Source organism: Anolis carolinensis, unplaced genomic scaffold (genome assembly GCF_035594765.1).
Source record: "Anolis carolinensis isolate JA03-04 unplaced genomic scaffold, rAnoCar3.1.pri scaffold_17, whole genome shotgun sequence".
Classification (NCBI taxonomy): domain Eukaryota; kingdom Metazoa; phylum Chordata; class Lepidosauria; order Squamata; family Dactyloidae; genus Anolis; species Anolis carolinensis.
In genome coordinates, this window is record NW_026943827.1 from 213,562 (window position 1) to 237,500 (window position 23,939).

At 32.6% G+C, this 23,939-nt stretch overlaps 3 protein-coding genes across 3 annotated transcripts in view; 1 reads left to right on the forward strand and 2 right to left on the reverse strand.

Annotated features, from left to right (window-relative positions):
• The window catches only part of LOC134294603 (tetratricopeptide repeat protein 28-like), a 103,867-nt gene extending 97,909 nt beyond the window's left edge, over window positions 1-5,958 (reverse strand). Inside the window, 2 exon segments of the mRNA XM_062966176.1 lie at window positions 5,371-5,568; window positions 5,826-5,958. Of these exon segments, the coding sequence (XP_062822246.1) occupies window positions 5,371-5,568; window positions 5,826-5,864 (237 nt within the window). The 5' untranslated portion in view covers window positions 5,865-5,958.
• Window positions 5,959-8,617: 2,659 nt separating this feature from the next.
• LOC134294581 (serine/threonine-protein kinase Chk2-like) lies at window positions 8,618-21,966 on the reverse strand. The gene is made up of 14 exons (XM_062966136.1): window positions 21,616-21,966; window positions 19,048-19,160; window positions 17,351-17,498; window positions 16,246-16,336; window positions 15,107-15,203; window positions 14,441-14,494; window positions 14,290-14,351; window positions 13,722-13,821; window positions 13,411-13,500; window positions 10,923-11,095; window positions 10,713-10,825; window positions 9,135-9,220; window positions 8,959-9,021; window positions 8,618-8,834 (listed from the first exon to the last, which is right to left on the reverse strand). The coding sequence occupies exons 1-14, from the start codon at window positions 21,836-21,838 to the stop codon at window positions 8,757-8,759; spliced, it is 1,491 nt and encodes a 496-aa protein (XP_062822206.1). The 5' UTR covers window positions 21,839-21,966; the 3' UTR covers window positions 8,618-8,756.
• A 95-nt stretch (window positions 21,967-22,061) lies between these two features.
• The window catches only part of LOC134294610 (iron-sulfur cluster co-chaperone protein HscB-like), a 14,443-nt gene continuing 12,565 nt past the window's right edge, over window positions 22,062-23,939 (forward strand). Inside the window, exon 1 of the mRNA XM_062966180.1 lies at window positions 22,062-23,262. Within this exon, the coding sequence (XP_062822250.1) occupies window positions 23,078-23,262 (185 nt within the window). The 5' untranslated portion in view covers window positions 22,062-23,077. The remainder of the gene's footprint in view (window positions 23,263-23,939) is intronic.

Genomic DNA, 23,939 nt, shown 5'->3' on the forward strand with positions numbered 1-23,939 from the left:
CTGCGACCACCACCAATGACTGATCAAGACCAAACTTGACACACAGGACACCCATGACACACTCTACGCCCTGTTGCGGTCTGGATGAGTTTGGACCAGGGATGATGGGATTTACACTATCTTCACTCACTTCCTGAGACCATTGCAACCACCACCAATGACTGATCAAGACCAAACTTGACACACAGGACACCCATGACACACTCTACGCCCTGTTGCGGTCTGGAAGGGTTTGGACCAGGGATGATGGGATTTACACTGTCTTCACTCACTTCCTGAGACCACTGCGACCACCACCAATGACTGATCAAGACCAAACTTGGCACACAGGACACCCATGACACACTCTACGCCCTGTTGCGGTCTGGAAGGGTTTGGACCAGGGATGATGGGATTTACACTGTCTTCACTCACTTCCTGAGACCACTGCGACCACCACCAATGACTGATCAAGACCAAACTTGACACACAGGACACCCATGACACACTCTACGCCCTGTTGCGGTCTGGATGAGTTTGGACCAGGGATGATGGGATTTACACTATCTTCACTCACTTCCTGAGACCATTGCAACCACCACCAATGACTGATCAAGACCAAACTTGACACACAGGACACCCATGACACACTCTACGCCCTGTTGCGGTCTGGAAGGGTTTGGACCAGGGATGATGGGATTTACACTATCTTCACTCACTTCCTGAGACCACTGCGACCACCACCAATGACTGATCAAGACCAAACTTGGCACACAGGACACCCATGACACACTCTACACCCTGTTGCGGTCTGGAAGAGTTTGGACCAGGGATGATGGGATTTACACTATCTTCACTCATTTCCTGAGACCATTGCAACCACCACCAATGACTGATCAAGACCAAACTTGGCACACAGGACACCCATGACACACTCTACGCCCTGTTGCGGTCTGGAAGGGTTTGGACCAGGGATGATGGGATTTACACTATCTTCACTCACTTCCTGAGACCACTGCGACCACCACCAATGACTGATCAAGACCAAACTTGGCACACAGGACACCCATGACACACTCTACGCCCTGTTGCGGTCTGGAAGGGTTTGGACCAGGGATGATGGGATTTACACTATCTTCACTCACTTCCTGAGACCACTGCGACCACCACCAATGACTGATCAAGACCAAACTTGACACACAGGACACCCATGACACACTCTACACCCTGTTGCGGTCTGGAAGAGTTTGGACCAGGGATGATGGGATTTACACTATCTTCACTCATTTCCTGAGACCATTGCAACCACCACCAATGACTGATCAAGACCAAACTTGACACACAGGACACCCATGACACACTCTACGCCCTGTTGCGGTCTGGAAGGGTTTGGACCAGGGATGATGGGATTTACACTATCTTCACTCACTTCCTGAGACCACTGCGACCACCACCAATGACTGATCAAGACCAAACTTGGCACACAGGACACCCATGACACACTCTATGCCCTGTTGCGGTCTGGAAGAGTTTGGACCAGGGATGATGGGATTTACACTATCTTCACTCACTTCCTGAGACCACTGCGACCACCACCAATGACTGATCAAGACCAAACTTGACACACAGGACACCCATGACACACTCTACGCCCTGTTGCGGTCTGGATGAGTTTGGACCAGGGATGATGGGATTTACACTATCTTCACTCACTTCCTGAGACCATTGCAACCACCACCAATGACTGATCAAGACCAAACTTGACACACAGGACACCCATGACACACTCTACGCCCTGTTGCGGTCTGGAAGGGTTTGGACCAGGGATGATGGGATTTACACTGTCTTCACTCACTTCCTGAGACCACTGCGACCACCACCAATGACTGATCAAGACCAAACTTGGCACACAGGACACCCATGACACACTCTACGCCCTGTTGCGGTCTGGAAGGGTTTGGACCAGGGATGATGGGATTTACACTGTCTTCACTCACTTCCTGAGACCACTGCGACCACCACCAATGACTGATCAAGACCAAACTTGACACACAGGACACCCATGACACACTCTACGCCCTGTTGCGGTCTGGATGAGTTTGGACCAGGGATGATGGGATTTACACTATCTTCACTCACTTCCTGAGACCATTGCAACCACCACCAATGACTGATCAAGACCAAACTTGACACACAGGACACCCATGACACACTCTACGCCCTGTTGCGGTCTGGAAGGGTTTGGACCAGGGATGATGGGATTTACACTGTCTTCACTCACTTCCTGAGACCACTGCGACCACCACCAATGACTGATCAAGACCAAACTTGGCACACAGGACACCCATGACACACTCTACGCCCTGTTGCGGTCTGGAAGGGTTTGGACCAGGGATGATGGGATTTACATATATGAGTTGTAGTTCACCCGCACCCACTGAACCCAGCTGACATTGGATCTAGACTACACTTGGAACACAGGCAAACAATTCCTTTCTCAAATATTAATATAGTAATATAATAAATATAATATAATAAACATCATAATAATTGGATATAATAATAAATACAATGTAATAAATATAATAATAATGCATGTGTAATATAAAAAGATAAAAATAATTATTCTATGATAATATATAACAATATATAATTGCAAACATATATAATGGATATAATAGCAATATCATATCAATATCATAATAAATATACATATAATATAAAAATATTATAACGAATACATATGTAATAGCAAACATATATGTGTAATAGATATAATAGATATAATTATAATAGATATAATAGCAATATTATATTATAATATAATATACACATATAAAATAAAATAATATTATTATAACATGTATAATAATTATTATAATAAATATATATATAATAGCATATATATAATGAATATAACAGCAGTATAATAAAACAGTATAATAAATATACATAAAATACAAAATAACATTATAATAAATATATTATATTTATAATAGCAAACATAGATGTAATAGTAATATAATAATAATATTACATAATAATTGATATTATAAAATATTAATATAATAAACAAATATATATATATATATAATAGAAACAATATAATGTATATATTAGCAAATTATAATAAATATATATATAATAGCATATATATAATGAATATAACAGCAGTATAATAAAACAGTATAATAAATATACATAAAATAGAAAATAACATTATAATAAATATATTATATTTATAATAGCAAACATAGATGTAATAGTAATATAATAATAATATTACATAATAATTGATATTATAAAATATTAATATAATAAACAAATATATATATATATATAATAGCAACAATATAATGTATATATTAGCAAATATATATATATATAAAGAATATAATAGCAATATAATAAAATACAATAATATACATATATAATACAATATTATTTTTATACATATTTCCAACATATATATATATATATTATACGTACAATAGCAATATAATGCAATGTAATTAATATAACAATATAATGTATAATAACATAACATTATAGATATGATACAATGGAATTAATATCACAATATAATAATAAATATATAGTAAACAATACCACATAAACTGTTATAAAATAATAATTTAAGATACATAATAAACAAAATAATAGTATATAATAATATAATATATATATCAAGTGTCATTAATTCTTTTATCTCAAGGCCCGATGTATAGCAAATATAATAAATATAATAATATAACAATAATATGATATAATAATAATGTATAATATAATAATATATCAATTAATTGTCCTATCTGAAGTACCAGAGAAGGCCAGAATGGGCGAGGGGCTTCCTCATAAGGCCATAGAGAGATATATAAATACCTATCTAGACCCCCGGCCCCTTCCCCAGGCCCTCATTTGCATACATCTGCATACATTTGCATATCGAGGCCTAATATCGAGGCCAGGCCTGACCTTCTTCCTGGGCTGCCATTTCATCATCCTCGCTCAGGCCCCGCCCCTTTCTGGGAGGAAAAGGAGGCGGGGCCAAGCAGGAAGGGGCGGGGCCTCGGCGGACGGCCGAGGAAGAAAGCAGAGGGAGGCTCCCCTCGCCGCTCCCGACGCCCAAAAGGCACTGCGCATGCGCGGCTCCGTCTTTGTGAGGGGGGAATGAGAGACAAAGGAGGCGTGGCGACCGGCTGGAGGCTTCTGCGCAGGCGCGGTTTCCTCCTGAAGCACAAAGGCGGCTTCTGCGCAGGCGCATCCTCATCCTGAAATACAAAGGTGGCTTCTGCGCAGGCGCATCCTCATCCTGAAGTACAAAGGTGGCTTCGTGAAGTACAAAGGTGGCTTCTGCGCAGGCGCAACTTCGTCCTGAAGTACAAAGGCTGCTTCTGCGCAGGCGCGATTTCTTCTTTGTGAGGGAAATAAGGGAGGAAAGGGGGCGTGGCTATCACTCGCGCAGGCGCGGCTTCTTTGTGAGGTAAATAAGAGGGAGAAAGGGGGCGTGGCAGACAGATAAAACGCTCTGTGCGCAGGCGCAGCTTCGTCTTGAAGTACAAAGGCCGGTTCTGCGCAGGCGTGGTTTCTTCTTTGTGAGGCAAATAAGAGGGAGTAAGAGGGCGTGGCCGACATAACAGCCTTTCTGCGCAGGCGCGGAGTCTTTGTGAGGTAAGGGAAAGGGGGCGTGGCTATCACTCAGGCAGGGAAAGGAGCCTTCTGCGCAGGCGCGGTTTCTTTGTGAGGTAAATATATGGAGAAAGAGGGCGTGGCTACGTGCAGGCTTCGTTGTAAGGTAAATAAAGGGGCGTGTCTATCGATAAGGGGGCGGGGTCCACAGAAAAAAGAGGGAAATAGAAAGGGGGCGTGGCTACAACGGAGGCTTCTGCGCAGACGCGGTTTCTTTGTGAGGGGAAATAGCGGGAAATATTGACGGCCTTAAAGCCCCTCTCCCTCATTTGCATGCTGCCTCCCCATAGGTCCCCTGCAGCTGGGGGCGTGGCTACGGACAGAGGTTTTATAAGCCCTTTGTGAAGGAAATTAAAAAGGGGCGTGGCTACCAACAGCATTATTTGTGAGGTAAATTGAAGGGGCGTGGCTATTAAAAGGAGGGCGTGGCCTATAGTGAAAAGGGCGTGGCTATGATCAGGTTTATTTGTGAGGGGCGTGGCTAAGAGGGGCGTGACTGAATAGGCTTTTGTTTGGCTTTCTATTGTGTTCCTTCAAGCCACGTCCCTTCATTTGCATGCTGCCTTCTCATAGGTCCTCTGCAGCCAGGGGGCGTGTCCTCCTGTCAAGGCTTTTATTTACTGAGGAAACCTTCAAGCCTCGAGTCCCGCCCCTTCATTTGCATGCCGCCTTCCCATTGGTTCCGCCGAAAAGAGGCCTTACCTTGGCCCACTTGGGGTTGATGGCGCAGGCGCGCTGGGCATCGGCGAGCGCGCCTGCATAGTCGCGCATGCGCAGATGCGCCGCCGAGCGGTTGCTAAGCAACGCACAGTTGTCCGGGTCCGCCTCCAAGGCCTCGCCGAAGAGCGACGCCGCCCGCCGGAAGTCTCCCCGTACGCAGGCCTCACTTCCGGCCCGGGCCTGTTAAAAATATCGTAAGTATTCATATTATAAACAATACAATATGATATTAAATAAAGATAAATGTGTAAAACACGCGTCAAATAGCGTTGGGAGGGTAATGTCACGTGTGAACGCCCGACACGCATCTTCCCCTTGCGTGTTGCGACCCCGGTTGGCGTGTTTTTCCCAAAGGAACGCGGATCCGATGCGGATCAACACCAAACCAGCCCTCTCCCTGTTTTCCTAACGTGGAAACGCCCTGACACGCGTCTTACCTTGCGGGCCAAAACTTTCCTCAGAGAGGCTGCTTCCATTTTGAACCCCTTAAAGGGGAGGAGCCTCGGAGAACTTTTTGGCGGGCAAACGTCGCCCCGAAAGGGCGGCTTCCCCTTTAAGAGGCGCCGACGGCAACGCGCAGGCGCAGAGGAGAGGGAAAGGCGGGAGCGAACTACGATTCCCAGAAGGCCAACGCATTGGGATTAAGGGCAGAGGCTTCTGGGAAATGGAGTCCGAAAACACTGAGGAGAGAAGAAGCGCCATTTTAAACGGGGCGAATAAGGTCTCCTTTAAGGAGGGAAGACATCGTGGATTATGAGGTAAAAGTATAATGTAATAATATATATATAATTATAACATCATCGTTTAAATATAAAATAACAAAAAGAATAACATGATATAGTAATATATTAATAGTGATAGTAGTATAATTGTAGTATAATATATAACGATAAAAAGTAACAATTATCCCCATACTATAATATAAAATAGTATAAGAATATGTTTAATATTAATATAACATATTATAATATAATTATTAAATAATAAAAGTTTAATATTAATATTTTATTAGTAGTAATATAATCTAATAATATAAGTGCTCTATTAGTATATTACAGTTATAATATGATATAATGGTATAATATAATTTTAATATTAATATATTATTATTATATTAGTATTAGTAATAATATAAGTGCTCTATTACTATATTATTGTAATATCACAATAAGATATGATATAATAGTATAATATAATTTTCATATTAATATAACATAATATATTAAATTATAATATAATATAATTTTAATATTAATAATATATTATTAGATTATATGACTAATACTAAGTGCTCTATTACTATATTATAGTAATATTATATGATATAATGATATAACAATAATATTATAATAATTATATTAGGTTGTATTATTAAAATTATATTATTATATTATATCATTATATCATATATCATTTTAATATTGTAATAATTATATAATAATTTCATTAGTATTAGTAACATAATCTAATATAATAAGTGCTCTCTTACTATATTATAGTAATATAATATGATTATATTAATATAACATAATAAAAATAATGTAACAATAATGTACTATATAAAATATGTAATAGTGATAATAAAGTATTATAATCATAATTATTTTATTAGTATGTGATATAAAAATAATGTAATAATGTAATATATAACAATGTAATGTAATTGTAATATAATAAAATATTATTATATTATTTTATTAGTATTCATGATACAATATTAAGTGCTCGCTTCGGCAGCACATATACTAAAATTGGAACGATACACAGAAGATCAGCATAATATAATAATATAATAGTATTCTTGGCTATGCAAGTGAAAGTCTTGTGCAAACTGAGACCATTAATGACCATTATAGGCCTTCTGTTGACCATTGGTATCCATTGTTGACCATTATAGGCCTTCTCTTGAGCATTCATATCCATTGTTGACCATTGTAGGCCTTCCATTGACCATTGGTATCCATTGTTGATCATTATAGGCTCTCCGTTGACTATTATAATCTTCGGTTTATCATTGAAGCCATTTATTGACCATCAGGACTTTCCGTTGACCATTAAAGCCTTCTGTTGGCCGTTATAGTCCTTCCGTTGACCATGATAGGCCTTCTGTTGATCATTATAGGTTTTCTGTTTACCATTAGAGGCCTTTTGTAGACCATTGCTATCCTCCGTTGACCATTGTAGTCCTTTTGTTGACCATTGGTATCCATTGTTGACCATTAGAGGCCTCCTGTTGACCACTTTAGGTCTTCGGTTGACCATTATAATCCTGTTGACCATTGTAATCCTTCCGTTGACCATTACAGGCCTTCTTTTGACCATTGTAGTACTCCCGTTGATCCTTCCACTGACCATTATAGTCCTTCTGTTGACCATTATAGTCCTTTTGTTGACTGTTGGGCCCTTCCACTGACCATTATAGGCCTTCTGTTGACCATTGGTATCCATTGATGACCATTATAGGCCTTCCATTGACCATTAATGCCATTTGTTGACCATTGGGACTTTCTGTTGACCAATAAAGTCTTCTGTTGATCATTATAGGCCTTCTATTGACCATTATAAGCCTTCTGTCGACCATTGGTATCCTTTGTTGATCATTATAGTTCTTCCGTTGACCTTTGTAGGTCTTCTGTTGACCACTTTAGATCTTCTATTGACCATTATAAGCCTTCTGTTGACCACTGTAGCCTTCTGTGGACCATTATAGTCCCTCTGTTGACCATTGATATCCATTGATGACCATTATAGGCCTTCCGTTGATCATTATAGGCCTTCTGTTGACCATTGGTATCCATTGTTGACTATTATAGGTCTTCTGTTGACCACTGTTATCAATTGTTGACCATTATAGGCCTTCCGTTGACATTATGGGCCTTCTGTTGACCATTATAGTATTCTGTTGATCACTGAAGCCATTTGTTAACCATTGGGACTTTCTGTTGACCCATAAAGTCTTCTGTGGACCATTAAAGTCCTTCTGTTGACCATTGGTATCCTATGTTGATCATTATAGTTCTTCCGTTGACCTTTGTAGGTCTTCAGTTGACCACTTTAGGTCTTCTGTTGACCATCATAGGCCCACACGAATGACAGACCCAGACCAAACATGTCACATGGACTCCCCATGACCAACAGAACATACTGAAGACGTCTGGGGGAAATTTACCTTGATTTATGGGAATTATAGTTCACCAGAGAAAGAGCTAAGGCTCTTAAAGGGGCAACGTCCAAGTCTAATATATTTCTTTATTTTCCTATAAAAATCCACCAGGGAAAAAATATAAACTCTTCAGAAATATACACATATATACATATAAAACCGTATTTAAAAACAATAGGAAAATAATAATCAGATAGGAACTTAATTATTGCTGGAGTTTCCGAGCTTTTGTGGGCCCCACAAGTTCGTCTTCTGCCCGTGGCCTTTTCCTTCCTTTAACAAGCTTTAAAAAAGGGAGAAAAAGTTTAAATATTAAATATAAATATAATAAACTAAATCTATTTAAAATATAAATATAATATTATAGTGTAAGATAAATATATAATACATATATTTTTTAAACTTACCAAATTTGGAGCCGTCTCTGCTTTGGAAACCAATTCCTGGAAAATGCGCTTCATCTCTTCATCCTGGAAATAATAATATCAACAAATAATAATTTGTTATTAATAATAATAATAATATCAACAAATGTTCAAAATATGCAAATGTATGCAAATATATGTAAATGTAGGCAAATTACTTGGAGCCAGGGGTGAAGCAAGGCTTCCTGGATGGTCAGACGCCGGATGGGATCGACTTCCAGCAATTTCCGGACCAAATCTAAGGCTGGATATAATAATATTAATAATAATAATAATGTTACCAAAAATAATAATGACAAAAATATGAATAATAATACTAAATATGATAGGTACTATGTATATAATATTTTACAAATAATAATAATAATAATATGTAATATTAAATATGATAAGACTGCATATTTAATAATAAATTACATAATATGTAATAATAAAAATGTAATACTAAATATGATAATAAATACTAAATACATATATAAGCTGAATGAATATTATAAGTTATAAAATAATGAATATAAAATATATAATAATACTAAATGTGATCATAAATTACATATATATTTCAAAATAACAATTAATAGATATGTGACAATAGTAATACTAAATAAATACTATGTATATAATAATATATTACAAATAATAATATGCAATAATAATCAACTATAATATGTAATGCTAAATACATATCTAACAATAACTAATAATAACATATTAGAAAAATAATAAATAGGTAATAATAATAATATGTAATAGTAATAATACGAATATAATATTGAATACTAAATACATATATACGCTGAATAAATAATAATATAATTTCTCAAATTCATAAAAAATAAATGTAAAAAACAAAAATAATTTATAATCATATTAAATGTGATAAGAAATACATTGCAGACAATAATACATTACAAATTATAATAAATAATGTAATAATAACAACAAATATGATAATAAATACAGTAGAGTCTCGCTTATCCAACGTAAGCGGGCCGGCAGAACGTTGGATAAGCGAATATGTTGGATAATAAGGAGATATTAGGAAAAGCCTATTAAACATTAAATTAGGTTATGATTTTACAAATTAAGCTCCAAAACACCATGTTATACAACAAATTTGACAGAAAAAGTAGTTCAGTACACAGTAATGCTATGTAGTAATTACTGTATTTACGAATTTAGCACCAAAATATCATGATGTATTGAAAACATTGACTACAAAAATGGGTTGAATAATCCAGAACGTTGGATAAGCGAGTGTTGGATAAGTGAGACTCTACTGTAGTTCAGTACACAGTAATGCTATGTAGTAATTACTGTATTTACGAATTTAGCACCAAAATATCATGATGTATTGAAAACATTGACTACAAAAATGAGTTGGATAATCCAGAACGTTGTTTACGCAAGTGTTGGATAAGTGAGACTCTACTGTACTACATATATAATAATATATTATTATAATAATAGGTATGTAATTATATGTAATAATGATCCTAAATATGTTAATAAATACTAAATACATGTATAGTGAATAAATAATTAAAAAATAATAATTTCATAAAATAATACAAATAAAATAAAAAATATATAGTGATAATAGTAAACATATGTAATAATACATCATAATTCTAAACATGACAATAAATACTACACAAATAATAAAGTACAAAAATTAGCAATAAATTTGTAAATTATATATATTTTAAGATTATTAATAAATATAAAAGTATTACCTTCCTGGGAGACGTGGTCCCATATCTCTTGGATGAAGGTGAAACTTCCGGCGCAAATCTGGTCTCGGAGACACTTTTGAGGCGTCTCCGAGAAAGGGGGGTACCCAGAAAGGCTGCGGGTGACAATAGAATAAATTTGCATATTTTTGCCTATATTTACATATGTTTAAAAATTACATAAATTTGCATATTTTATAAAGACCCACATACCATATGAAAAGGATGACCCCGAGGCTCCAGGCGTCGACGGCACGCCCGTAACCGCCCCCTTTGGCCCCGGATTCGAATCGCAGGACTTCGGGGGCCAAGTAGTCGGGGGTCCCGCACAGCGTCTGCATCAGGGAAGACTCCCCCAAAAGCTTCGACTGACCAAAGTCAGAGACCTACGTAAACATATATATATTCAGTAATATATCTGATTTTTAAAAATATGCACCTAAATATTCCTAAAAATGTTTGCATAAATCTATATATATAAAAGAGTGATGGCATCACGGCAGCGGACAAAACAACAAAAGTAAACACCCCACAACCTCAAAAATTGACAGCACAACCCCTCATCCATGCCTCTAGGTTGATACAACAAAAAGAAAAGACAAATAAAGTCCTAATTAGAGGGAGAGGAATAATTGTTTTTATCCAATTGCTGCCAGTTAGAAGGCTAAGCTCCGCCCACTTGGTCTCCTAGCAACCCACTCACCCCAGGGGACCCTTTACTTTAACTACCACCAATTCCTCAATACTTTATTTCCCATACCATCATACTTCGCCACAGCAACGCGTGGCCGGGCACAGCTAGTATTTATTAAAAATGTTCCCTGAAATATTAGGGAAAATATTGTTGAAATATTCACAGGAATAATCACAGAAATGTCTTCATAGAAATATTCTCAGAAATGTGTTGTCGAAAGGAGCCCGGAAAACATACAACTCTCTGATTCTCGGAAATATTCATAAAAATAAGTTCATTAAAATATTCATAGAAATAAAACAAATATACATAAAATATATTCACTGAAATATTCAAAGAAATACAGTAGTCTCACTTATCCAAGCTAAACGGGCCAGCAGACGCTTGGATAAGCGAATATCTTGGATAATAAAGATTAAGGAAAAGCCTATTAAACATCAAATTAGGTTATGATTTTACAAATTAAGCACCAAAACATCATGATATATTTTAAAACATTGACTACAAAAATGTGTTGGATAATCCAGAACGTTGGATAAGCGAGTGTTGGATAAGTGAGACTCTACTGTATACATAAAATGTATTCATAAAATATATTCACTGAAATATTCAAAGAAATACAGTAGTCTCGCTTATCCAACATAAGCCAGCAAAATGTTAGATAAGCGAATATCTTGGATAATAAAGATTAAGGAAAAGCCTATTAAACATCAAATTAGGTTATGATTTTACAAATTAAGCACCAAAACATCATGTTTTACAACAAATCTAACAGAAAAAGCAGTTCAATCCGCAGTAATGTTACGTTGTAATTACTGTATTTACAAATTTAGCACCAAAATATCATGATATATTTTAAAACATTGACTACAAAAATGCGTTGGATAATCCAGAACGTTGGATAAGCGAGTGTTGGATAAGCGAGACTCTACTGTATACATAAAATATATTCATAAAATATATTCACTGAAATATTCAAAGAAATACAGTAGTCTCACTTATCGAAGCTAAACGGGCCAGCAGAAGCTTGGATAAGTGAATATCTTGGATAATAATGAGGGATTAAGGAAAAGCCTATTAAACATCAAATTAGGTTATGATTTTACAAATTAAGCACCAAAACATCATGTTTTACAACAAATTTGACAGAAAAAGCAGTTCAATCCACGGTAATGTTATGATGTAATTACTGTATTTACGAATTTAGCACCAAAATATCATATTGAAAACATTGACTACAAGAATTTATTTATTTGTTTGTTTGTTTGTTTAATACATTTATATCCCGCCCTTCTCACCAGGAAGGGGACTCAGAGCGGCTTACAAATTAAATTTACATACAATTTCATATTATTAGAATAGCACAATACTGGCAATAAATTTCTATATTGTACGATATCAATATGGCTTGGATAATCCAGAAATTTGGATAATCGAGGCTTGGATAAGTGAGACTCTACTGTAATCATAAAATATTTGCAGAATGTTCACAAAATATGTTCACAAAAACATTCGCAAAATATATTCACAAAAATATATTCATTACAATATTTATAAAATATATTCCTAAAAATATTCATAGAAATAATCACATAAATATTCATAAAAATGTTTGCATAAATATTCATTAAAAATACTCCCTGAAATATTAGGGAAAGACTTCACAGAAATATTCATGAAATATATTCACTGAAATATTTGAAAAATATTCACAAAAATAATCATGAAAATATTCCTAAAATATTGGCAGAATGTTCACTAAATATATTCACAAAAATATATTTGCTACAATATTTACATATATTCATAATCACAAATATCCATTAACATATTCAGGGAAATAATTTGTTAAGATATTCACAGAAATAATCATAAAAATATTCATTAAAATAGTCACAGATTCATAAAAATTCATTCATAAAAACATTAAAATATTCACAGAAATTATTGTAAATATATTCACAAGAATACTTGTAGAACTAATCCACTGAAATAAATCTATCTTACTTTGATGAGGCATTTTTCCTCGGACGGAGAGGAGAGAAGGATGTTTTCCAGCTTGAGATCCCGGTGGATGATGCCATTCTGGTGGAGATACTGCCATGGAGATATAAATCACTAATTATTAACATATAATAAATTAAAATATCATAATAATAATATAATAGTTAAATATAATATAATTAAAATATAATAATTAAATATAATATAATTAACATATAATAATTAAATATAATATAATTAAAATATAATAATTAAATATAATATAAATAAAATATAATAAATAAAATATAATAATAATACTAATAATAATTCACCTGAACTGCCAACAACATTTGATAGAAATAGAGTTTGCAGGTTTCTTCGCTCAGTTTGGCCGGCCTTCGGACTTTGTAGAAAAGTTCCCCTCCTTCCATCCTACATATAATAATAATAATTTTAAATTTTAAATAATATATATTATTATAGTATAGCATCATTATATATAAATTATATAATCATATATATATACAACTATTATTTATTTTATTTTAATGATTTTAATCATATATTACAATTTTAATATTATATTATACAATAGACAAAAACTAAATATATATAAAATAATAATATAGTAATACTACTATACTATAATTACTATATATTAATGTATTTTAAAGGTTCATGTATTGTTATTACAATGGTAACAAAATATAATTTTAATGTTTTTAATTATATAATAAAATTTTACTATTATACAATAACATAATAGACAAAAAGTTAATATATATAATATATAAAATAATAATAAAATATTAAAGATTATATACTGTATATTAATATATTTTAAATGTTTATGTATTTTATAAACAATGGTAATAAAATATAAATATAATATGAACTCACAATTCAAGCACTATATAGAAATCTTCCCCTTCGTAGAAGTCTTTAATCTTGATTAAACAGGGCTAAAAAGAGTGGGGAAGGGGATAATAATTATATCTATTTAATTAAGAATATTTTTACTTATTTTATATATATATATTTATTTATTTACATGATCAACTTTCTTCAAAATCTCCACTTCGGTTTCAACGTTTAGTGGCCGGTCCTGAAATTATAAAATCAAAATACAATCAAAATATTTATAAACTAAATAATATAATATATAATAATTAATTATTAAATAATTATTAACAATATCATCCCCTATATATAATAATATTATAATAATATGGTATTAATGTATAATATAACAATAATGAGTTTACTAAAATAATATGACAATTATAATAATAGAATATAATAAATATAACATAACAATAATATAGTATTAATGTATAATAATATAATAATGAATATACTAAATATAACATAATAATAATACAACATAATAATGTCATATTATAATAAATTTAATAATAATAATATAAAATAATGTATTATAATTTAATAATCAATATAAAATATACTAATACTAAATACTAAATATTTAGTATAAATACTAAAATATAATAATAAATGTAATGTAATCATAATAATATATAATAAATTAAGAATATGTCATAATAATATAATAATTTATATACTAATATAGCAATATAACAATGTCAGATAATATAACAATAATATATTAAAATAATAAATATAATATATGAAAATAATGTATAGTACTATAATAATAATGTAATGTATAATAATAATAATAGTGATGACGACCTACGTTTTCGAGGAGGCACTTCTTCTTGTTGATTATTTTAATAGCGACTTTAAGGCAAGTCTCTCTCTCAAAGGCCAGCTTCACTTCCCCGCAGGCGCCCCTAAACGGGAGAAATTCACATATTTAATGACCTCATTTGCATATTCAGTGACCTCATTTGCATACGGTGGGTCTCATTAAAATATACTTGAAACAAAACATAAGAATACAAATATATAAAAAAGCAATATGAGATGGAAAATGATATTTTTATTCTGAAACACGCAATGCGAGTAGATCAATAGGTACGGGACCCTGAATGACGAACTTTATATTATATATATTATATTATATTCACGGCCAACTGTAGTTCACCCTTATCCAGACAGCACTGAACCCTAACATCCCAAAACAAACAATAATTTAATAATAATAATAATAATAATAAACAATAATTTATTTCAATAACCTGGTTCCCCAAGGTAGTAAATATAATAAATATAATATAAAAAATATAATATGAAATAAAAAATTGGAAGGGTAAACATATATAAATATTATAATTAGTTATATTATATAATATTATTATATATAAATACTATATTTTGTCATTATTACATTTATGTAATAATACATTATGTATAAATATAATATTTTGTTATTATTTTATTATATTATTATAATATATTATGTATACATATATTTTGTTATTCTAGTTATTACATTACTGTAATTATAATATGTATAAATATTTTGTTATTCTATTTATTATATTACTGTAATATATTATTATTATGTAAATAATATATGTATAAATGCATTCTGTTATTATTATATTTATTATATTATTGTAATAATATAATATGTATATATTTTTCTTATATTTATTATATTCTGTTTATTATTTTATATTACCACATTATGTATAAATAAATCTTATTCTATTTATTATATTATCATAATATATTATAATGTATAAATATTATATCTTGTTATTATTATATTTATAATATAATAATATAATATTATTAAAAATATTAAATATTTTAAAATTCATATATATATATATATATATAAATAATAAAAAATGATATTGAATAAAAGATAAAACAAAAATAAAGAATAAAATGTAATATTAATATATAATATATAATCGGACTCACGTTCCAAGTGTTTTGGAAATGACGTACTTCTCCTTTAAGGCCGGAGGAAAACCCATGGATTGGTCAGACATTAAGTCACAAAAAAAAAAAACTGGAAGGAAATATTAATATATATTATTATTATTACTATATTATGTTGCTATTATTTTGATATGTATATTATTATTATTATTATTATTATTATTATTATTATTACATCATGTTATTATTACACATTATTATATTATATAATTATTAGTAATATTATTTCATATTATTATTAATATTTATACACTATTGTATGACATCATTATTAAACTATTACTACTTTCATATTATTTATAATTACTTCATATTATTAGTATTACTATTTTATATTAATATATACATTTTTATGATTATTACTATTAATATTATATATTATTTAATGACACTATTATACATTATATTATAATTATTACTATTATTTCATATTATTCTTTTGTAGTATTAATCAGTTGTTTTTATATTATCATGATTATTATTTTGTAATTATGTTGTAATATTATCATAGTTTTATTATTTTATTATAGATAATATTTTGTATTATCATTATTATTATTTTGTAATTATGTTGTAATATATTTTTATTATTTTATTTTTATTATAGATTATATTTTGTATTATTTTTATTGTATTATTATTATTATTTCATATTATTATTGTTTATATATTATACAATATTAATATATATTATATTATATATACATTATTTTTTTATATTATTTAATTATTACTTGCATTTCATATTTTTCATTTATATTATATATATTATTCATTTCTCCATATTATTATTATTATTAGGATATGTATATTATTGCTATATTATATTATTATTAATTATATTAATATAATTATTATTAGTTATTATATTATCATTACTAATATATGTATATACATTTTATTACCATTATTATTAGTATTATTTCATATTATTATTTATATATTATTGTATTACATTATTATTATATCACATACTATTATTATTTCATATTATTCATTTATATTATTATATATTATTTATTTCTTCATATTATTGTTGTTGTATTAATTATTATTATTATTATTATTATTATCATATCCTGACCTTTGTGGAAGGGGAGGGCAAGGGCGATCTCGGCTCCGTTGGCCAGCGGGGTCTTCTTTCCTTTCCCAATTAGCGTCCCGTTAACGAACGTCCCGTTAGCGCTCTGGTCTTCCAAATAGGCCACGCCCACACCCAGGCCAGGCTCCTCCTACTCACATCATAATAACAACAATATTATAATAACATATGGGATCCTGGAGATATTAATAATAAAAACAATAATAATATTATAATATAATATGGAATCTGGAAAATAATAATAATAATATGATTACGATGATAATAACAGTAATATTATAATTTATGGGACCATCTATGTAATAATATTATGATAATAATATAATATGGAATCTGGAAAATAATAATAATAATATGATGATGACGATGATAATAACAGTAATATTATAATTTATGGGACCATCTATGTAATAATATTATGATAATAATTTAATATGGAATCTGGAAAATAATAATAATACGATAATAATATTAATAATAATAACAATAAAAATAGAAATATGATAATGATGATGATATAATTTATCCCACCATGGAAATAATAATAATATTATGATAATAATATAATATGGAATCTGGAAAATAATAATAATACGATAATAATATTAATAATAATAACAATAAAAATAGAAATATAATGATGATGATATAATTTATCCCACCATGGAAATATAATATATAGAGATCTGGAAAATAATAATAATATCATGATAATAATAATAATAATAATAATAATAATAATAATAATAATAAAACTTTATTTATACCCCGCCACCATCTCCCCAATGGGGACTCGGGGGGGCTTACATGGGGCCATGCCCAAGACAATACAATAAACCATAACATAATACAATTAAATAATACATTACATAAAATAAACAGTACAACATAAAATCAAAACAGCAATATATGATAATAATAAGAATAATAATATAATTAATGGGATCATGGAAATAATAATAATATGATAATAATATATGTAATAATATATGGGATCATGGAAATATCAATAATAATAATAATAATAATAATAATAATAATAATAATAATATTAAATAATAACAATAATATAAAATAATATGGAATCTGGAAAATAATGATAATGATACTAATAATAATATAATTTATGGGATCGTGGAAATAATAATAATAGTAATAATAATATAAGTAATAATATATGGGATCATGGAAATATCAATAATAAAAACAATAATAATAATATTAAATAATAACAATAATATAAAATAATATGGAATCTGGAAAATAATGATAATGATACTAATAATAATATAATTTATGGGATCGTGGAAATAATAATAGTAATAATAATATAAGTAATAATATATGGGATCATGGAAATATCAATAATAAAAACAATAATAATAATATTAAATAATAACAATAATATAAAATAATATGGAATCTGGAAAATAATGATAATGATACTAATAATAATATAATTTATGGGATCGTGGAAATAATAATAATAGTAATAATAATATAAGTAATAATATATGGGATCGTGAAAATAATATTAAGAACAAGAATCTATATGTAATAATACAAATTATTGATACAAATAATATTGAATATAAAGCTATAATAATAATTCTAAACATAGTATTATAATAATTATGATAAATAATACCAAAACTAAATAATAATAAATAAATAAATACCCGTATAATACGGAAGTGCTTCTTACTGCTTTGTTGGTATAACTCAGCTGACCTCTGGAAGACGTAGTCGCAGGAGGGATCCCGCCCGAAACTATATTCCCCATTAATGCAATCTGTCAAGACATTTGCATATTCAGCAGCCCTCATTTGCATATTTAAAGGCGCAGGGCAAGGATTTATAAATATAGATTAAATATAGAGCATGATTACTATAATAATAATATAATAATATTAATATATATAGCCACTAGCTGTGCCCGGCCACGCGTTGCTGTGGCAAAGTGGTGGTGGTATTGGTTAAAAATTGTTGTGTAATTTTTATTTAACGTTACTTGCATTTTTTAAATTAATTTTATTGTAAGTTATATTTTTATTTATTATATTTTATTATTTTCTTGTATTATTTTTAGTTATTTTCTGTTATTATAGTATTTTATTGTATTAATTTTTTAATGTTTTTTATTATTTTTTATTGGGTCGCTAGGAGACCAAGTTGGAGGAGCTTAGCCTTCTAACTGGCAGCAATTGGATAAAAGCAATTATTCCTCTCTCTCTCTAATTAGGACTTTATTTTTCTTTTCTTTTTGTTGTATCAACCTAGAGGCGTGGATGATGGGTTGTGTCGTCAAATTTCGAGGTTGGGGGGCCTGTAGTTTTGTTGTTTTGTGCGTCGCCATGATGCCATCACTCTTTTATATATATACATAAACGACAACATATTAATTTTTTAATGTTTTTTATTATTTTTTATTGGGTCGCTAGGAGACCAAGTTGGAGGAGCTCAGCCTTCTAACTGGCAGCAATTGGATAAAAGCAATTATTCCTCTCTCTCTAATTAGGACTTTATTTTTCTTTTCTTTTTGTTGTATCAACCTAGAGGCGTGGATGATGGGTTGTGTCGTCAAATTTCGAGGTTGGGGGGCCTGTAGTTTTGTTGTTTTGTGCGTCGCCATGATGCCATCACTCTTTTATATATATACATAAACGACAACATATTAATTTTTTAATGTTTTTTATTATTTTTTATTGGGTCGCTAGGAGACCAAGTTGGAGGAGCTCAGCCTTCTAACTGGCAGCAATTGGATAAAAGCAATTATTCCTCTCTCTCTAATTAGGACTTTATTTTTCTTTTCTTTTTGTTGTATCAACCTAGAGGCGTGGATGATGAGTTGTGTTGTCAAATTTCGAGGTTGGGGGGCCTTTAGTTTTGTTGTTTTGTGGGTCGCCGTGATGCCATCACTCTTTTATATATATAGAAGGGTAATGAAATTTCGGCCAAGGACAAAACAACAAAACTACACATCCCAGAAACACTAAACTTGGCAGCACAACCCCTCATCCATGCCTCTACGTTCATACAACAAAAAGCTCCAGCTAATCCAGAAAACGGCTAGGCTTTGAGACTGCAAGGCTATTCACTGCTATTCCATAAGGATTCCCATAAGTCGTGGCCAGGCAAAGCTAGTAAAATATAAAATAAATAAAATATAATAAATAACAAATATAAATTATATAGATAATAAATACAATAATAGTAGTAATAACATTAATATAATAATATATTGATAAAAAGATAATAAAACAGAATAATACAATAAAAATAAATACATATAATATATAAAAAGTGATAATATAGTAATAGTAATGCTAATACAGTAGAGTCTCACTTATCCAAGCTAAACAGGCCGGCAGAAGCTTGGATAAGCGAATATGTTGGATAATAAGGAGGGATTAAGGAAAAGCCTATTAAACATCAAATTAGGTTATGATTTTACAAATTAAGCACCAAAACATCATGTTATACAACAAATTTGACAGAAAAAGCAGTTCAATTCGCAGTAATGTTATGTTGTAATTACTGTATTTACGAATTTAGCCCCAAAATATCATGATATATTGAAAACATTGACTACAAAAATGCATTGGATAATCCAGAACGTTGGATAAGCGAGTGTTGGATAAGTGAGACTCTACTGTATCACTATATTATTATATTATTTTTATCATTTCATACTGTATTTACGAATTTAGCCCCAAAATATCACGATATATTGACTACAAAAATGCGTTGGATAATCCAGAATGTTGGATAAGCGAGTGTTGGATAAGTGAGACTCTACTGTACTAATAAAAATAATATAATAACAAGATAATACAATAGAATATAATACAATTACACATATAATATATAAATAGTGATAATATAATAACAATACTAATACTAATATAAAACATAAAAAATAATATAATAATAAAATGATTTAACACTAAACAATAAAGAAAATATAAAGAATAATGATACAAAACAAAAATACATAATAATGGCACTGATTATAATATTAATAAATAAATATTAATGATATAAAACAAAAATAAATACATAATACTGGCATTGATAATAATATTAATAAATACATATTAATAAATAAATGTAAAAATAATTCCAATTATATATAATTATGATATGTATATAATAGTGAATGGGAGTATAAATAATAATAACATAAAAATACTAAATAATACAAATATAATAAATAACAGTTAATGAGGGGAGAGAGGCCTACCTACCGAGATTGTGGAATCCAGGCGAGAGGCCGAAGAGCCTTCCCCAGGCCTTGGCCGGGCCTCGCCCGTCCCCTCCGTCTCCTTCTCCTCCTTCCTCCGGGATGGAAGGGAGCGCCTCCTGGGTGGGCAGCGTGTCCACGGAGCTCGCCGTGGCCGAGCTCGAGGAGCCTGAGGCGGACGCCGAACTGGGGCCCGCCTCGGCCTTCTCCTCCTCCTGAAGCGACATCGCCGGAATCCTGAAGAGACTGAAGCGCCGCGAAGCTTCCCGCTCGTTTTTGTACAGGCACGTGATCGCCTGAGCCAATCACAGCCGTCTTGGCTCCCTCCTCAGCCAATGGCAGCCTGAGAGAGGGCTTCCTCTCGCGATTACTGAGGCGAATTAGCGAATGTCGCGCATGCGTAGAGCTGTAACAGGCGAAACAGTGAATGGTGCGCATGCGCAGAGTTATAACCGGCTGTCTGAGGAGAATACTGTGTAACTGAAACGAATGGGAGAATGGCACGCATGCGCATTGCTGTACGTGAAGCGCAACAATGAATGGCGCGCATGCGCAGAGCTATAACAGGCGGTCTGAGAATACTGTGTAACTGAAGCGAATGGGCGAATGGCACGCATGCGCACAGCTGCAATTGAGGCGAAACAGTAAATGGCGCGTATGCGCAGAGCAATAACAGGCTGAGGAGAATACTGAAACGAATGGGAGAATGGCACGCATGCGCAGCGCTGTACGTGAAGCGAAACAGTGAATGGTACGCATGCGCAGAGTTATAACCGGCTGTCTGAGGAGAATACTGTGTAACTGAAACGAATGGGAGAATGGCACGCATGCGCACAGCTGCAATTGAGGCGAAACAGTGAATGGCGCGCATGCGCAGAGCAATAACAGGCTGAGGAGAATACTGAAACGAATGGGAGAATGGCACGCATGCGCAGCGCTGTACGTGAAGCGAAACAGTGAATGGTACGCATGCGCAGACTTATAGCTGGCCCTCTGAGGAGAATATGGAGTAATAAAGGAGGGGGAAAAAAATAATCAATTTTACGCATGCGTACAACTGAGGAGATTTACGCGCATGCGTGGATGTGTAATTGAGTAAATTAATGAATGGCGCGCATGCGCAGAACTGTAACCGGCTCGAGAATGCTGCACAGGAAAATTATGAAAGCGCGCACGCGCAGACTGTTCCTGACTCGCTGAAGAGAATACTACGCATGCGTTGTTCTGTAACTGAGGGAAAAAATGAATGGCGCGCATGCGCAGATCTGGAACAGACGCTGAGGAGAAAACGGCGCATGCGTGAATGAATAAACGAGGGAAATTGATGAATGCTACTCATGCGCAGACCTGCAACTGTGGCAAATCAGTGATTGGTACGCATGCGCGAAACTGTAACGGGCCTTGAGGGTAATCGCGCGCATGCGCACACCTAAAAAAGGCCACTCCCCCGTCCTCGAGGCTTGGAGATGTGGCTGTGGGCGCTCCGGCGGGGCCTGAGGCCTTGGAGGGCGCTCTCGTCCCGGGCCTGGATCTCCTGCTGGAGCTGCGGCCTCGCCCTGCCTGCCAACGGGTCCCAGCACCGCTTCTGCCCGTCCTGCCGCGCCCTCCAGCCCCCAGAACCCCAGCAGGACCTCTTCAGCGTCATGGGATGGTAAGAAATGGCGAAAACACGCGAAAAACGCCCATTCACACGTTACCCGGGGCCTGGGGAGATAGGACACGGGTCTGGGCCGCGCCGAGCATGCGCAGTGCAGCGGAGAGGCGTCGCTAAGGGCAACGCTCGAAGCCGGGGGGCGTGGCCTGATTGGGGCGCCGCTCCAACCAATGAGAAATGTCCCATATCATGGGGGCGTGGCCAAGACTTCTTATAACCAGAGGGGCGTGACTAGCGTTTCAAAATAGGCGTTTCTTGCGTTAAGGGGCGTGGCTATGCAAATGAGCCGTGGCTAACGCTGCTGTTTGAACCAAGGGGGCGTGGCCCTTAGTTTAAGGCGGGGTTATGCTAACGAAGGGGGCGTGGCTTCCCATTCTGATATTGGAACTAAGGGGCATTTAATACCGTATATAAATATTGGTATGATACAACAATATTACTTGTATTCAGAAATATTAATTTATGTGTTAATATACTATTGAATTAATTTACATATACTTAATGTTAAGATTAAGAAATACTAATAAATCGTATACTAATACTAATAAATTCAATATTGAGAAATACTAATAAATAAAATAATAATGGCAATAGTATATAATTATGATATTTTTATATATTAATAAATACATATAAGAATCATGGGAATAATATATCATTATATTAGTAAATAT

Excerpts from the sequence above, each read along its gene's own strand:
- LOC134294581 (XM_062966136.1), bottom strand. The coding sequence starts at position 21,838 with ATGTCGCTTCAGGAGGAGGAGAAGGCCGAGGCGGGCCCCAGTTCGGCG. Across the intron at positions 14,495-15,106 it reads AGAAGTGCCTCCTCGAAAAC|GACCGGCCACTAAACGTTGA; the intron begins GTAGGTCGTCAT and ends TTATAATTTCAG. Across the intron at positions 8,835-8,958 it reads CAGAGACGGCTCCAAATTTG|CTTGTTAAAGGAAGGAAAAG; the intron begins GTAAGTTTAAAA and ends CCTTTTTTAAAG.